At 45.8% G+C, this 18,034-nt stretch overlaps 1 protein-coding gene across 15 annotated transcripts in view; it reads right to left on the minus strand.

Moving 5' to 3' along the window:
- Positions 1-18,034, minus strand: part of LOC137420580 (LIM domain-binding protein 2) — a 599,034-nt gene that overhangs the window by 52,399 nt on the left and 528,601 nt on the right. For 9 of the 15 annotated variants that reach the window (XM_068105754.2, XM_068105750.2, XM_068105749.2 and 6 more), the window contains 4 exons: positions 17,373-17,551; positions 15,521-15,640; positions 14,052-14,135; positions 5,675-5,798 (listed from right to left, as the gene is read on the minus strand). In XM_068105754.2, coding sequence (XP_067961855.1) covers positions 5,675-5,798; positions 14,052-14,135; positions 15,521-15,640; positions 17,373-17,551 — 507 coding nt within the window. Of the gene's footprint in view, positions 1-5,658; positions 5,799-14,051; positions 14,136-15,520; positions 15,641-17,372; positions 17,552-18,034 lie in introns of all 15 variants that reach the window. The other 6 variants (XM_068105757.2, XM_068105755.2, XM_068105753.2 and 3 more) reach the window with 1 other exon arrangement.

An 18,034-nucleotide genomic window follows, 5' to 3' on the forward strand; every position in this document is an offset into this window, starting at 1 on the left:
AAGTCAGCTAATCGGCTTTGGGCTGAGTGGCAGCAACTGACAAATGTGCCTGTATCCAGAAGGCTAGTCGACCAACGACTGGTTCAAGCAGGCTATTGTGCCAGGCATCCCCTGAGAAAGCCACGTCTGACCAGACAACACCGCAGCGCCGATTGCAGTGGGCCAGAGAGCACCGTCAATGGCAGCCAGGACACTGGAATCACGTGATCTTCAGTGACGAGTCTAGATTTCTGGTCTATCGTCAAGATGGCCACGTCCGAGTGCACAGACAAGTGCATGAAGCCTACAACGAAGATTGTATAGTGCCAAGAGTCCAAGCTGGAGGTGGTGGGTGACCGTTTGGGCCGCTTTTCATGCAGGGGGCAAAACTGACCTGGTTGTTCTGAATGGAAACCTGAACCAGTTCAAGCACAAGGCCATTCTGGAAGAAACATTGCTTCCATTTGTTCGCGCAGCCTTTCGAGGAAACTTTGTCTTCCAAGATGACAATGCACGGCCTCATCGTGCTCGCATGATCCAACACTTTCTTCCTGACCATGGTGTAGAGCATATGGAGTGGCCTGCCATGTCCCCGGGTATGAATCTGATAGAGAACTTGTGGGCAGAATTAACGCGTCAAATCGACAACTTGGACCAGCAGCCTGCCTCTGTGCGTGAATTGCAGCAGGCTATTGTCACTGCATGGCAAGCGATTCCCGTCCAAACCTTGGCAAATCTCGTGAACAGCATGACTCAACATGTACGTGCTCCCCTGAATGCTCGTGGGGGTTACACGAAGTACTGAACTGTAATTTTACTGTCCGTAATCCCAGTCGTAATTTAACTTTTGTTTTTGTTGATTTTTTTTTTGGCTAATGTGCAAAATAAAGAGATACTTCTGGAAAACGCACAGAAGTTTAACACAGTACTGTCCGTGAATTGAGTTCGATATCAGTTTACATCACTTTCAAGGATCAATTTATTTGCTTTGAAATGTCAAATGTGGTTTTTGTTTCTTTTACAGGTCACATTAACAAAATCTAGAATAGTTCCAACATAATTCCAATGAACTTTTGGTTCTAAGTCATCTTGAAAAGTAAGTTCACCCCCACAAAAAAAATATTCCATATTAAATGCCAAGTCTGCATATACAGTGAAACCTTGACTTACGAGTGCACCAACTTACGAGTTTTCCGAGATACGAGCCGTCGCTCGGTCGATTTTTTGCTTTGTGATGCGAGCCGAGATCTGAGTTACGAGCGAGCGAGCTTGGATATAAAACACGTAATCGTCGAAAAACATGAGCGAGGTGTGCGTGTTGTCGAGGCAGTACGATCGTAGTACTTCTACGATATGTACGATTTTGAAGCAGAAGGAGTCGATAAAGGCTATAACGCCAGCCAAGGGCGTTAAGATTATTTCAAAGCTCCGGACCTCTGTCCATGAAGAGATGGAGAAGTTGTTGTTTGTGTGGTTGACGGAGAAGCAGCTCGCAGGAGATACCGTGACCGAGAGCATCATCTGTGAGAAGGCACGAGACATTTACGGGGATTTGGTGCAGCAGACGGCGGGAACATCAACGGACGAGGCATCGGAAGAGTCATTCAAAGGCAGTCGGGGATGGTTTGATAATTTTAAGAAGAGGACCGGCATTCACTCCGTCGTCAGGCATGGTGAGGCAGCAAGCTCGGATGTGAAGGCAGCTGAAGATTTTATTATAACTTTTGCCGAACTGATAGAAGCCGAAGGATACATCCCCCAGCAAATCTTCAACTGTGACGAGACAGGGCTCTTCTGGAAAAAGATGCCGAGGAGGACGTATATAACGGCAGAGGAGAAGAGCATGCCAGGCCACAACTTGTTCAGAGTGCCGGCGATAGCTCGCCTTCTCTTTGTGGAAGACACGGTGAGATCCTTAACATCCAACAACTAATGGGACGCAAACGGGGCACCCAGTTTAGCGGTACACACATTGATGAATCACCCTGCCTGTGAAACACCGACATGACAGGTTATAGCTGGGTCGGGATTCAAACCCAGGCTGGACAGTTTAGAGTCAAGTGTGCGTACCTCCAGTCCAGGCCATCCTGCCAACTTGTATGCTGCATACAGGTGAAATATAAAGCGCGAGATATTTATATATATATATTTCAAAAAAAATTGGTGTGGTTTTTGGGGGGCTGGAACGGATTAATAGCATTTCAATTCATTTTAATGGGGAAATTTAATTTGAGAAACGAGCAAATTGAGTTACGAGCTCGGTCACAGAACGAATTAAACTCGTAAGTCAAGGTTTCACTGTATATGTAGAAATAAATAAATATATACACACACACACACACACACATATATATACATATATATATATATATATATATATATATATATATATATATATATATATATATATATATATATATATATATATATATACATGTATATATATACATACATACATACATACATACATATATATATACTTAGTGGGGCAACTTAGCATAACAATTGTGCATTTTGTGAGGAAAGCACCAAATTTGGCACACTAGTAGACTATCATATTATGAAAAGATCTGGATTTTGGGCCATCTCAGATTCAGAGATTTGATTTTTGCAAGATTTCGATTCGATTGGGATCGAAGAGAACACCTTCTTCATCTTCTGTACAGTGAAGTTGCCAGCCCTGAATTCTCTGGCTACATCTGGGTGCTTCATTGGGAGTGCAACCATGTTCCTCAGGTGAACAGGGACCCACCTGGCAGAGTGTGTGTGGTCTAAGGCATGGAACCATGGGACCAGTTCCGTCAGGGCATCAAGGTACATCGTGAATGAAGCCTGCCGCAGAGAACGCACGTAGACCAGTACCAACATTTCTAGTTCCAGCACAGTTGCCCAGTACTGAAAGTTGGGAATGTCTTCTCCTCTCTGGTGACACCAGGCTTCGAACTCAGGCAGGTCTTCTGCATCATCAGCATATGTCATACAGTGGCGTTCATACGCACGGTGCTGCAGGATGTGCAGTGCCGCTGCAGTGATTTGATGAGCTCTTCTTGTGCGGGTGACGTGGGCAGCTCACAGGAAGGAGTCGGCCGTCCCTGGCGTTGCAATCTCAGCTTGCAAATGTGCAAAATCTGCAAATCTTGCAAAAATCAAGTCTCTGAATCTGAGATGGCCCAATATCCAGATCTTTTCATAATATGATAGTCTACTATGTGCCAAATTTGGTGCTTTCCTCACAAAATGCACAATTGTTATGCTATATTTAGCTTAGCTGCCGGACTAACTGTATATATATATAAATATATATATATATACTAGCAGAAGTACCCGGCATTGCCGGGCGGTGGAGGGGAGGGGAGGGGGAAGGGGAGGGGAACGGGGGGGAGGGGAGGAGAGGGCGGGAGGGGAGAAGAGGGGGGGAGGGGAGAAGAGGGGGGAGGGGGAGGGGGGTGGGGGAGGGGGAGAGGGAGGGGGAGGGGAAGGGGGGAGGGGGATGGGGAGGGGGGAGGGCGATGGGGAGGGGGGAGGGTGAGGGGGAGGGGGAGTGGGGAGGGTGAGGGGGAGGGTGAGGGGGAGGGGGAGGGCGAGGGGGAGGGCGAGGGGGAGGGCGAGGGGGAGGGGGAGGGGGAGGGGGGAGGGGGAGGGGGGGGGAGGGGAGGGGGAGGGGGAGGGGCGGGGGGGAGGGGGAGGGGGAAAAGGGAGGGGGAAAAGGGAGGGGGAAAAGGGAGGGGGAAAAGGGAGGGGGAAAAGGGAGGGGAGGGCGAAATGGAGGGGGAGGGGGAAAAGGGAGGGGGAGGGGGAGGGTGAGGGGAGAAGGGGAGGGGGTAGGATGGAGGGGGAAGGGAGGGGGAGGGGAGGACGGAGGAGGGAGGGGGAAGGGGGAGGGAAGGGGAGGGCCAGTCAACAATGACGTTGCAGTTCTCATGGTCGGAGAGCAGCACAACAATCGCGACATCGTCCTGCATCTTCGCAACAGCACGAAGCGGATTTTGGAGACTCACCGATCCTGTGACACCCTCCAGTACCGGCGTTGCCGGGCGGGGGAAGGGAGACCCGTACATTACACACATTACAACATTACACACACACAAACTGTGTTTTATGTTCAATGGTCTGGCGGCGGGGATGGAACATCACGTGATCGCTCTGAGCGAATCAGCGCGCTGCTCTGCCACCAGGTCAGATTCCGTGTATAATATTCCTCGCTGAAATGCGTTGAGGTAAATATGAATAAAAAATATGGATCTCGTCAAATATTTTTGGGTCGGCCATGTCCTTCCCAGGCTCAATGGCCATGTCTGTGCCAAATATCAAGTACGTGAGCCTCTCCGTTTCGGAGTCTATCGGTAACATTACACACACACAAACTGTATTTTATGTTCAATGGTCTGGCGGCGGGAATGGAACATCACGTGATCGCTCTGAGCGAATCAGCGCGCTGCTCTGCCACCGCTCAGATTCCGTGTATAATATTCCTCGCTGAAATGTGCTGAGGTAAATATGAATAAAAAATATGGATCTCGTCAAATATTTTTAGGTCGGCCATGTCCTTCCCAGGCTCAATGGCCATGTCTGTGCCAAATATCAAGTACGTGAGCCTCTCCATTTAGGAGTCTATCGGTAACATTACACACACACAAACTGTGTTTTATATATATAGATATATAAATAAATACATATAAATGAATAAATATATATATAAATATATAAATATATATAAATTTATATATATATATATATATATATATATATATATATATATATATATATATATATAAATAAATAAATATATATATATATATATATATATAAATAAATAAATATATATATACATATATATATGTACATATATGTGGAATAGGGTGAGTGTGAGAGGTGTGTAGGGGGTGAGGGATAGGGGGTGAGGGAAAGGTGGTGAGGGAAAGGGCGTGAGGGAAAGGGGGTGAGGGAAAGGGCGTGAGGAAAAGGGCGTGAGGGAAAGGGCGCGAGGGAAAGGGCGCGAGGGAAAGGGCGCGAGGGAAAGGGCGCGAGGGAAAGGGCGTGAGGGAAAGGGTGCGAGGGAAAGGGCGCGAGGGAAAGGGCGTGAGGGAAAGGGCGCGAGGGAAAGGGGGTGAGGGAAAGGGCGCGAGGGAAAGGGCGCGAAGGAAAGGGGGTGAGGGAAAGGGGGTGAGGGAAAGGGCGCGAGGGAAAGGGCGTGAGGGAAAGGGCGCGAGGGAAAGGGCGCGAGGGAAAGGGCGCGAGGGAAAGGGGGTGAGGGAAAGGGGGTGAGGGAAAGGGCGCGAGGGAAAGGGCGTGAGGGAAAGGGCGCGAGGGAAAGGGCGCGAGGGAAAGGGCGCGAGGGAAAGGGCGCGAGGGAAAGGGGGTGAGGGAAAGGGGGTGAGGGAAAGGAAGTGAGGGAAAGGAAGTGAGGGAAAGGAAGTGAGGGAAAGGAAGTGAGGGAAAGGGGGTGAGGGAAAGGGGGTGAGGGAAAGGAAGTGAGGGAAAGGAAGTGAGGGAAAGGAAGTGAGGGAAAGGAGGTGAGGGAAAGGAAGTGAGGGAGAGGAAGTGAGGGAAAGGGGGTAGGACTAAGGTGATAACGAATAAGGTTGGAGGTTCTCGGAATGGTGGATCCAAGGACAGATTACAGAGGGTCACAAACAATGGAAAAGTGTAAAGAACAGGCAGTGAGGGTGTAAAGCTGACCACATGGATTGCTGACCTGGAGGCGCAACCATTCGTTGCCACTTTTGGAACAGGCATGTCTTGAGACAGTCCCGTGGGCTGAGGTTGTACGTTTTGTGTCGGGACATGAGTTCCTGCATGGGCTCCAGTATGACGCAGAGCTGTGCACAGACACAAAGGGTTGGGCCAAGAAAGAGCAACGACAATGAGCAGGTCATGATGGCGAATCAAAAAGAGAAAGCTAATAATATATAAACAGTTAATCAGAAAATGGCAAAAAAATAACAACCTGCAACGACAGAGCACGCACACACACAGATACTTTGAGACCTGGTAGGTCTCCGTTCCATCGCCTGAAACCCACCCACATGTGGAGATAGCAGTTAACAACAGCAACTTGCACATGTACATTGTACACATGCAAGCATGCACACACGTCTGCACTATGGTACTTTAACAGCCCCAAATATTCCCAACTTGTAGGGGTTACAAAGGGTAATTCTGAATAGTAATTTCTAAAGGGTTGTAAAGGGTAATTCTAAAAGGTAATTCTAAAGGACTCTAAAGGGCGATTTTAAAGGGTAATTCTAAAAGATAATTCCAAAGGGTTCTGTAAGGACAATTCTTAAGAGTTTTAAAAGGTAATTTTAAGGGGTTATAAAGGGTAATTCTAAAAAGTAGTTTCAAAGTGTTCTAAAGGGTAATTCTAAAGGGTTCTAAAGGCAAGCAGAAAGCACCCCTCCCCTCCCCATTAACCGCCTTAGACCCAGATTTTTTTTTTATGCCATAACCAAACGTTTGTACATCACAGGTGAGGAACGGAACGTTGTTTTCAAGTTTCATCAGAATTGTATGTATAGTTTCTGAGAAGAAGGCAAATACCTATTTGAGGAGGGTGGGGGGTGGGGGGGGGGGGGTTGGGCACCCATCCCCCATAGCCTTCCCTCTCCCCCCACAGACCTCTTCAGGGCCCGATTTTATTAATGCCGTGAGCAAACTTTGGTACATCATGGGTGATGAAGGTTGCGGTCAGGTTTCATTGAAATAGTGTGTGCAGTTTCATAAGAAAAAGCAAATTCATAATTTGGGGGATCAATCCCGGATCCACTTTGACACCCAGTAAACCTCTTAGACCCAGATTTTTTTTCATGCCGTGAACAAACTTTAGTCGCAACATACCACATATAATTTGTGCCAAGTTTGGTCACAATCGCATTAGCAGTTTCGGAGAAGAAGTTGCAAGTGTTTATGGACTGACAGACGGACGACACGTCATCACAAAAGTTCCACGGAACGATGTTCCAGGTGAGCTAACAACAGGTTTGTTTTCAGATTAATGTTCAAAAATATTGATTCAAATGAAATGACGAGGTTCCTCGATCATGAACTGACGTTTGTAGGCAGACAGACAGACAGAGTGAACCAACTGCATAACCAAGCTTTCACTTTGTGGGGGTAACAAGTAATAGACAAACTCGAGAACATGGAGTGACGATGCAAGACAAGGAAGAATTTTTGAAATGCACATCAAGGGTGGAGAAGGAAACAGTTTCGTGATCAATAACACTAATTTACATACTGTGGCTTACATGAGGAAAGTTAACTGGAAACTTGGAAATAAATAAAATCATGGGGAGAGTGGGAGGGAGTCAGAGAGGTGGGTTAACAAAAAAAAACAACAACGGTGCATAAAACATGCAAAAGCACCTTCATCTCAAGCTCCAGAGTGGATTTGCAGGACACAATTAAACTCTGAGTGTGCAAGAGTGCCGATAAGCAGAAAACTGTCTGCATGGAGAATTTCCAAACCCAGGTAAATATAACGGGGGCCGAGTGCAGATTAAAGCAGCGGAGGCTTGTGGGGCCAATAGTTCGCTTTCTGCCATCGCAATGAGCCACGGACGAATCGCAGGGACAAATTGGACAAACCAAGAATCTCACACTTTATTTGGTCTTTGTGGTGGGGAAAGGGCAACAAACCAATAGACGTACCATCACCGATGAACCTGCTGCACCGATGCAGCCATAATAATGTGACCCTGGCCGCTCTACACCGGCACAAGGCAGCAGTAAAGCACAGCAGGTAGAACACCATCCATCAAGCGGTCTAATATGCAAGAGTCTGATCCCCACTGGGGTAGGAATTTCCTGATGCTTTACATGGTGGTGGGGTGGGGGGTGGGTGAGGCAGCTGTATTATGGTTTATGGAAGGTAACGGACCTGGTTGAGGTGATCTTCTAATTTGCTGGATGTCCTTCTGCATTAAAGAATTCCCATGGTATATTTCAGAGTAGACCAGATTTCTAGCTTGGGCTTACCTGTGCAATTAGCATTACCTGCAGTACATGGGACTGCTGCAGTGTGGCACAGGCATGATGGACTAAATGACCTGTGCTTTACTTCCCTTGTCAAACCATTTTTATATTTTCTTCTGGAAACTTGACCAGTTTGTCACAAACTACATCATAGAAGAGGTCACTCGGACACAATGATCAAATCTCCATTGCACCAGATTCGAAGCTTCGCTCCAGTGGTAAATAACTCTCGTTTAACATCGATGAGGTAAAAGACAATTTCCATGTTCTTACTAGGGCAGTAAGATAGTAGAGAATAAGACATGCTCGTTTTTTAACTCTGGTCCTAGGTTCAATACCCAAGAGGATCAAAACAAACAGACTTCCGTTCTAGGTTCTAAACCAATGCCAGCAGACAGCGATGCATCATAGAGCACACCGTCCTAGTGAGATCTTCAGCCAGCCGGTTCCATCTGCAATCAATAAATGCAAAATATCCTTCGCAAGTCGGTACTTAGGTCAAAGCCAAGAAGACATTGACCTTACGAGTGCATGAGGTTGGGTTCCTCCTTCAGGGAAGGGCACACGACTTTGGCAGTGAAGAGACTTGCGTCATATTTTCATGTACTATACGGTGCTGGGTGCTGCTGGATGAGTACCAGGATGTGATTGCAGTCGGGTGTTATCATGACCGGATTCAAACGTACCATTACACATGTAGAGGTGAGCACGCTACTACGAAATACCATTAAATAATGCCAACAGCCAACACTGCGACATCAAATAGAATATCGATTTTTACTTGAAATAATAAACAAAGACGTCAATGGATGAATACAGTCACGTGAAAAAGTAAGTACACCCAATGTAAAGTTTTGACTTTTTCAACATATTTCAACATACAGCTATTTGATCTTCATTTCAACAATATTGAATGATAAAGGTGATATAATATAACAAATATCATGAAACATTTACATTTTGTAGTCCATTGTATAATTTAAATAAACATAAATGCAAATTTCGCATGTGGAAAAAGTAAGTACACCCCTACATTTATCACAACTTCAAATACCTAAAATTAGAATCAGGTGCACCAGCTCAGGTGCAAATGATTAGAACATCGTTAGAGAGGATCTTGGAAGAACCTGTCTTATTTAAACCTGAGACATTTAGTTTGGTTTGCTCTTTGTTGTTGAAGTGTGCGGCGTCACCATGCCGAGATCAAAAGAGCTCTCTGAGGCCTTCAGAAAGAAGGTTATAGATGCCTACGAGTCTGGGAAGGGATTTAAAAAGATATCCAAACAATTTGAAATCAATCATTCGACTGTCCGGAAGATCATCTACAAGTGGAGAAGATTCCAAACAACTGCCAACTTGTTCAGGCCAGGCCGCCCCAGCAAGTGCAGCCCGAAAGCAGACCGCAATATGCTGAAAGAAGTCTCTAAGAACCCCAGAATGTCATCACGGGACCTACAGGTAGCTCTTGCCACTGTTGATGTCAAAGTGCACGAGTCTACCATTAGAAAGAGGCTGCACAAATTTCATCTACATGGGAGGTGTGCCAGGAGGAAACCTTTGCTGTCCAGAAAGAACATCAGGGCAAGACTAAAGTTTGCCAATGAACACCGAGGCAAAGACCAGCACTTCTGGAACAATGTGCTCTGGACGGATGAGTCAAAGGTAGAGCTATTTGGCCACAGTACCAGAAGACGTGTTTGGCGAAAACCAAAGACAGCATTTGACCACAAGGACCTGATACCAACTGTAAAGCATGGTGGTGGAAATATTATGGTTTGGGCAGCTTTGCTGCATCAGGGCCTGGGCCGCTCACCATCATATAATCCACTATGAATTCTTCATTGTACCAGAGGGTGCTTGAGGATAATGTGAGGCCATCTGTCGGAAAGTTGAAGCTCAACCGAAGGTGGACCTTGCAACATGACAACAACTCTAAACATACCAGTAAATCCACCAAGGAATAATAATAATAATAATAAAACATTTATTTTATATCACGCTTTTCAAGAAGCCCAAAGACGCTTTGACAGAGTACAAAAAACAAGTGCAAAAAGACAAAAATCAATAGGTAATCATTTTGCTGACGACTCTACTCTCTGTCGCTCCATTCCTCATCCCTCAGATCGGCAGTCTGCAGCCTCCTCACTCTCTGCAGACCTGGACAAAATCACAGACTGGGCAAACAAATGGAACATGTCTTTCAATCCTGATAAATCTCACACTCTTACGATGTCTCTCCGAAAAGACCGACTGGAAAACCCTCCCATCCACTTTCTGAATAATCCTCTCCAAGAAGTTCTGTCACTCAAGCTTTTGGGTCTCACTATTTGCCATGATCTTTCCTGGGAAAACCACATTTCAAATCTGGCCTCCAAAGCCAGTCGCCGACTGGGCATCCTACGTCGTGCGAAGTCCTTCCTTGGCACACCTGAGCTCCTCACCACATACAAGGCTTTCATCCGCAGCTCTATGGAATACTGCTCTCCCCTCTGGTCTGGTGCTCCTGCCTCACACCTAGCCCGTCTTCACGCTGTTGAAACCAAAGCGTTCAGAATCATTGGAATCTCCCGCGATGAAGCTAACTCCAAGGGCCTTTCACTCACTCACCGCAGGCAGGTTGGTGGTCTTTCCGTCTTCTACCGACTCCTCTCTGGCCTTGCCCCCCCAGCCCTCTCTGGGCTCTGTCCCCCAAATATTCCTACAGGTCGCACAAGATCTGCCTGCAACCCTCTTATGGTTAAACTGCCAAAATCAAGACTTTCTGCTCACCTTCACTCCTTCATTCCTCTTTTCTCCCGCCTCTGGAACAAACTCCCTCACTCTCTTCAATCCCACTCCACCCTCCAGGTCTTTAAAACAGCTGTTCACCACCATCTCTTATCCTCCCCCATCCAAAACCTTGATCTTTTCTACCCCCACTAATTTCGGTCCCCTTGTGTTTTATACCTCTCCCCCCCCCCCCCCCCCCTCCCCTCCCCTTCCCACACCTCCTGCCCCCAAGCCCTCTCCCTCCCACACTTCTCCCTGCTCTCAAATGTTGTGGTTGTGTGCTTCCCCTTCTCTCACCATCTTGTCTTCCGCTCCCTCTTTTTGTATATTTTGTCTGTCTGGTTGATTTGTTTGTGAAATAAATGTTAGCTCTTTCACGAGCCTCGATTCAGTACACAAAAAAAAAAAAAAAAAAAAAAAAAAAGGTAAATAATCAAAGCAAAAGGAAGGAGAAGGAGAAGAGATAGTCAGGGGTTAAATGCTGTGGGTTAAATGTTGAATGCAGTGTTGAACAGGTGGGTCTTGAGTGATGTTTTGAATGTGGTGAGTGAGGAGGAGTCTCTGATGGTGTGAGGTAGTGAGTTCCAGAGGGTGGGAGCAGCGATGGAGAAGGCCCTGTCCCCCCAGGATCTGAATTTGGTCCGGAAGGGGGGGGGGGGGTCACCATGGGGAATGGCTGAAAAGAAAGAAAGGGAGGATTCTGGAATGGCCAAGTCAAAGCCCGGATCTATATCCCATTGAGATGTTGTGGGGGGGATTTGAAACGAGCTGTGCATGCAAAAAACCCTCAAACATCACACAGCTGAAAGAATTCTGCATGGAGGAGTGGGCAAAAACTTCTCCCAGTCGATGTCAGAGACTGGTAGACAGTTATAAGAAACGCCTACTTGAGGTTGTTTCTGCCAAAGTGGGCAATACCACCTACTCGAGCCAAGGGTGTACTTACTTTTTCCACATGCGAAATTTGCATTTATGTTTATTTAAATTATACAATGGACTACAAAATGTAAATGTTTCATGATATTTGTTATATTATATCACCTTTATCTGTCAATATTGTTGAAATGAAGATCAAATAGCTGTATGTTGAAATATGTTGAAAAAGTCAAAACTTTACATGGGGTGTACTTACTTTTTCACGTGACTATGAGAGAGCTGTATGCACACATACAGTGCATTCAGAAAGTATTCACACCCCTTGACTTTTTGTACACCGCTCCTTTCCTATTTCATCTCCAGGAGCTTAATGACGTCATCGCCGGTCAGTGAAGGGGGCCTGGCGATGACGCGCGCTGAAAGGGAGTGCTCAATTTTCACTCCTGTTTCTTTATTTGTTTTGTTGTTTTCTTGTTTGTCTGGGCGATATCTCAGCCATCCTTTGAGCCAGAAAGCTGAAATTTCGGCACAATAGTGAGCAAGTGCTTTCGCAAAAAAGGCCTTTTTGTTTTATCTATTAATTGATTAGTTACTTAATTATTATCGATTAATGAAGTACTTATTTATTTCCTTTCTCTTCTGGGCATTATTTCAAGCACCTTTTGAGCTAGGAAGCTGATATTCGGACATGACAATGACCAAGTGTATTTGGCTGTAAAGGCTATTTTTGATTTATTGATTAATCAATTAATCGATTAATTATTTAATTATTCGCTTAATGACAATTTTTTTAAGTTACAGATTCTGATGAAACATTGGTGGTTCAGGTATTCTATTAGCCAATTGATTAATTATTTCATTATTAGTATTTATTTATTTTCATTGTTAATCATTTATGTATTTTCTTTCTCATCTGGGCAATATCTCAGGTATCTCACCTTTATCTCACCAATATCACCAATATCTCACCTTTTGAGCTAGGAAGCCTAGATTTCGACACGACAGTGACCAAGTGATGTGGCTATAAAGGATATTTTTGATTTATTGATTAATCAGTTAATCGATTAATTATTTATTGATTCATCAATTAATTATTTAATTTTTTGGATTAATGACAATTTTCAAAAAGTTACAGCTTCGGATGAAGCACTGGTGGTTTAGGTATGCTATTAGTATTAGCCAATTGATTAAGAAAATATTTTATTATTACTATTTATTGATTTTAATTATGCAATTAATTAATCAATTATTGTACACCTCTCCCTCCCAATACAGTCTCTATGAGCTGCACGGCGGTATCGCCGGGCGCCTGAGGCGCCCAGGAAATTCCGCACTGGAGGATATATATTTATTTGGCATGGGGGCGGTATACTTTGAATGTATCTGTACTTGTTTTTGTTTTTTATTAATCAATGAATCGCTTTCTTCAAATTTTTAATCAAACAGTTCAATCTTGGTTTCATCAGACCACAGAATCTTGTTTCTCACAGTCCGAGAGTCCTTTAGGTGATTTTTTGCAAACTCCAAGCGGGCTTTCATGTGTCTTTCACTGAGGAGAGGCTTCCGTCTGGCCACTCTGCCATAAAGCCCAGATCGGTGGAGTGTTGCAGTGATGGTTGTCCTTCTGGAAGTTTCTCCCATCTCCACACAGGATCTCTGGAGCTCAGCCAGAGTGACCATTGGGTTCTTGGTCACCTCTATTACCAAGGCCCTTCTCCCCCGATTGCTCAGTTTGGCCGGGCGGCCAGCTCCAGGAAGAGTCTGGTAGTTCCATATTCTTTCAATTTCCTGATGGAGCTCACTATGCTCTTCGAAACTTTCAACACTCTAGAAATTGTTTTAAACTGTTCACCAGATGTATCTCGAGTTCTACAAACAATTCCTTGGACTTCCTGGAAGAGTTTCTGCTCTGACATGCACTGTCAACTGTGGGACCTTGTATAGAAAGGTATATTTCTTTCTAAATTATGTCCAATCAATTTAAATGGCTACAGGAGGACTCCAACCAAGTTGTGGAGACATCTCAAGGATGATCAAAGGAAATTGGATGCACCTGAGCTCAATTTGGAGTGTCGTAGCAAAGATGTTGAATACTTATCGACTCAAGACATTTCAATTTTATATTTTTTATTGTTTTGTAAAAAGTTCCAATAGGTTGTCCACTGACTTTATGGGGTATTTTGTGTTGATCAGAGACAAACAAAATCTGAACTTAAACCATTTTAAATTCAGGCTGTAACACAACAAAATGTGAAAAACGTGAAGGGGTGTGAATACTTTCTGAAGGCACTGTATATGCGCATGATCAGTGCGCATATATACAGTGCGCATGTACAGATCAGTGCACACCAGGAGGCCTTACAACGCATTATTATGGAGACCCAATGGATGAGTCACAAACCCAGATGCCGCACAGAACTCACGGTAGGAACGGTTTTCGAGTCGATACTTACACGGAGGTAGTTCAAAGTGACGTTGGTCTGTCCCGACCTGGTGACGTTTTTCGAAAGCTGTTCCAGGGACTGTGGGTCTTGAGTCTGCAAAACAAGGAACACGACATTCCCACTAGCTGAGAAACAAGGGAACGGAACTTGATTCGTTAATACTGGCAAAAAAAACCCTCAAAACATTCATCCGAGAAGGTGAATCCGACGTGCACTCAACAATCGCAACTTGGTTCAGGCTAGCAGGGAGAGCAGGGGATGGGGTGGTGCAGATCAGGAGGAACACAGCAAATGATAGACTTGGGAAAAGGGTGAGGGTGAACATGCCAGAAACATTCCACAAGCAGTTTATATCTCTGGGACGGTCACGCAGCACAACTTGTGTGCTTTGGCACGGTGACACGTGGCCTGTTGGCAGGGTTCACCCTCCAAACCCGGCAATTTTGTAAAGTAAACAAGGACGAAATGTCTTAAGCGTGGAACGCACAGCAAACTGAGGCCAACACGATCGTGTGCGGGGTTACACCCCGGCCACAAGTCGATGAAATATCATTTTGTAAGCAACAAGACTCCATGGCTTTAAAAAGTTTCAGATCGTGAACCAGAATACTTGCGGGCATGGCGACCGAATTACAGGGACGTGCGAGAGAGATCAAACATCAATCACTTACAACAGTCAATGTTTGCAGGCGCCCAAAAAAAAGCAACAATATAAGGTTTCACAATCCTTATTATGGATTTTTTGGGGCATGCTGAAAGGCTTGCACGAGTAAGGCCGTGGATCCGGGGCCAGGGGTTTGAAGCTTTGCCAGGAAGGGAGGTAGAGCCACACCCGGAGGCTGGAGGACGGCCGTTCCACGAACCACCGGGGACGCGCGCTGGCAGCGCGCCCGGCTCTCGGCTTAATGGACAGCTGTCCCCACCTCTTGCCCAAATCGCTAGCAGATGGGGAAGTTGTGGGTGCGTGCCCCAAGAAACATATCTACAAAATGGAGAGTGGGTCTCACAGTGCCGACGACTGTCAGAGAAGTCGTCTAGCAATGGACAAACGGAGTTTCCGATGCCTGCTTCGACGTCCCAACTGATAACGGTGCGGTTACACGACGTACTATTGGGCACCTTTTGGTTGTGCAAAATAAATACATCCCACACTGGAAACGGCCATCACACAAATGCAGCGTCCACTTTACTTAATAATACAACATATGGCACGGGGCCATTCAATCGCGATAAAAAACGGTCACCAAAAGATAAAGTTGGTGAAAAAAATGAACTCGGCAAGTGCAAAACGGCATGATCGTTAAAGGAACGTTTTAAAAATACAATGAAATAGTATTGGCAGAGAGTGGGGTTTCTCTCGAGAGCAGGAGAGGAAGGCGAAAGCGTGCTGCTCCGGCATGTCCGGTCATGCGTCGCAGGTAAAGGGAACGAGCGAGGTCTGGGATAAAGAATGGCCTCGGATAAGCGACGGCACCTACGTGGATGGCCACAAGACTCCTGGGAAGCAGCTCTCGGTGCTGTCGGATTGAGAAATGCCATGTACGTATCCGCATCTCATCCACGGAGAACTCCAGGATGAGCCGTCCGTCTGTGCACACCTGACATGGATTGAAAAAGGTTTAAAAATAAGATAAAACACCATCTTGTGCATGAAGGAAAAGAGTAGAGAAGATTTACATTGCACTACATCAAAAGGTATCAATATTAAACACTATTATTTGGGATGGAGGGGGAGAAGAGACCACAAAATGAGGGCTCGCTGGTAAAGTGCTGAACATGTGTGTGAATGGCATTATGGGGACTTTGCACCACTAATATATATATATATATACATATATATATATGGAAGCGTACGCTGGATCAGCACCTCGCTGCGTCCTTGGACGACTCCTCAGCACCATCCCGACACACACCGCTGTGTGTGCTATGGAATAAGGTGTTTTTTTACGGCGGCCGGAGTGCAAATCCTGCCACCAACCTCCTTGAGAGAGGACCCAGTACCCTGGTACTCATTTCGCCAACCTCGGACAGAAAAGAGGCCGAGTCAACCCCACCTGGTATTAATTCAACAGCTGAACGGGATTCGAACTCAGGACCTTAGGATCCCAAGCCCACCACCCTAACCATTAGGCCAACACCATTGGGTTGATTTTAATATCAAGGTTCGACAAACCATGTGACCAAAATGTTCCAAATATCCGTGCCAATAGTCATAGCAGGATTGCAGTGTGGATGGCACGAGCGTGTCTCATCAAGAAGGTTTATACACCTCAATGAGAGACAAATGGAGTCACCCAACACGGAATGGAAATGTAACATTTCGATTAAATATCACAAACAACCACTCAAAATAATAAATAAATAAATAACTTACATTTAAAATCAAGCTTTAAATTAAACAAATGAATTAGAGGTTGTGTAATGAGGGGACCCTTAACATGACGTGTGCACTCCTCTATAATTACACCACTCACAAAACACACTCAGGTCACAACCTAAAGCAGCTGCAATTTGATATTTTCTTGTACAACTCGTGCTAACAAATCGAAACCTGGCGCAAGCCTTTCGGAAGGTTAGAAATCCATGTTCCAATCTACCACAAAGATTAGCCACGCTCGGTGAATTTGCCTTTTTGTATCCAAAGTCGAGGCTCATGGAGGAACCAGGACATAAACCGGACCAGGGAGTAACAGAATAAAATGAACAGCAGACAGAGATGGCGATGGTGGGCACACCAACGACAGGGTTGAGGGACAAAATAGAGGGAGGCTTGGACAAATAAAGGATGTGGTGAAGAATGAGGGACATACAGGATGGACAACATTGATACCAAAACAAGCAATTTTTTCTGGAAGAAAAAATAGAAAACTAGGAAAGAGGGTGGGTTGCGGGGAGAGTGGGATTGGGGAGGGGGGGGAGTTAATGCTGCTCGGAATTATTATGGTATTTTGACTTCAAATGACTGCGGTGGGGACTTGGGACAGGCAGTGAGGAACAAGCCGTGGTTGTGTGAGCAAAGAGGACTGCATGCAACCTCGACATCCTCATCTGGCAACTCTCCCACACACATCCTCCCGAGCCTCCTCCGCACACCTGCATTCCCCTCCGGCCTGCCCCCTCTCGCGCCTCGACCCCGATGGATACAACCCGCTACATGCCAGACCCGGGACTGCAGTTCCAGAAGTTGCACACCACCTACCCGGCGGAGTAGGTTCTCGGCATACAAAAGTATGCAAAACATTTTTGCCTCCTCCGCTCTCTACCGAACTGAATGACAACACCGTAGCGCCGGTAGGAGCGCAGGTGTTTAGAATAAGGAGAGTGACTTACCGTGGTGAAGGCAGGTTTGCCATGATGAGTCACCATGGTGCAATGCTCGCAGTCGAGCGTCACGGCATTGCTGTGACTGTTAAACGCCTCCTTGGAATGTCGCAGCATGTACGACAGGTCCGTCACTCCACCCTCAAAGATCGTGCGGAAGTATCGTGGGATCAGCGTCCTTCCAATCGCTGTAAAACAACAAACAGAAAGACCAATCGATGGACAAGGGTCATAAAGAGCCAGTGAAACCGAAACGCCATTTAAAATGGCAAGGGAGAGGTGAGGCGGGAAAGTACAAGCAATTAAAAACTACCCAGGTACATCTGCGTCTCAACACCCAGATGTCAGGAGACTTGTATTCCTCCACAACCGAATATAACTCATTCCGTTTGAAAGATCTCTCAAAATGTCTGAACCAAGACTAGTTCGGTTCATTCAAAGGTTCACGCGGAGCTCGCTCCGAATAGGAGGTTCGAGGATTACATCTCTGTTGTACAACTTGTTATAACTCTTAGTTGGATCATCCTCCAGAACACACATCCCTTGTGTACAAGGTCCACATTTGGATGTCAAGGTCTAGATAAGCAAAATGGACTCTCACCTTCCACAAAGCTTCCATTGGAGAGCATCCTCACAATGCAAGGCAATCATAAATGTGGATGATCTTCGTA

The sequence above is a fragment of the Myxine glutinosa genome, chromosome 2 (assembly GCF_964187855.1).
Source record: "Myxine glutinosa chromosome 2, kmMyxGlut1.1, whole genome shotgun sequence".
NCBI lineage: Eukaryota > Metazoa > Chordata > Myxini > Myxiniformes > Myxinidae > Myxine > Myxine glutinosa.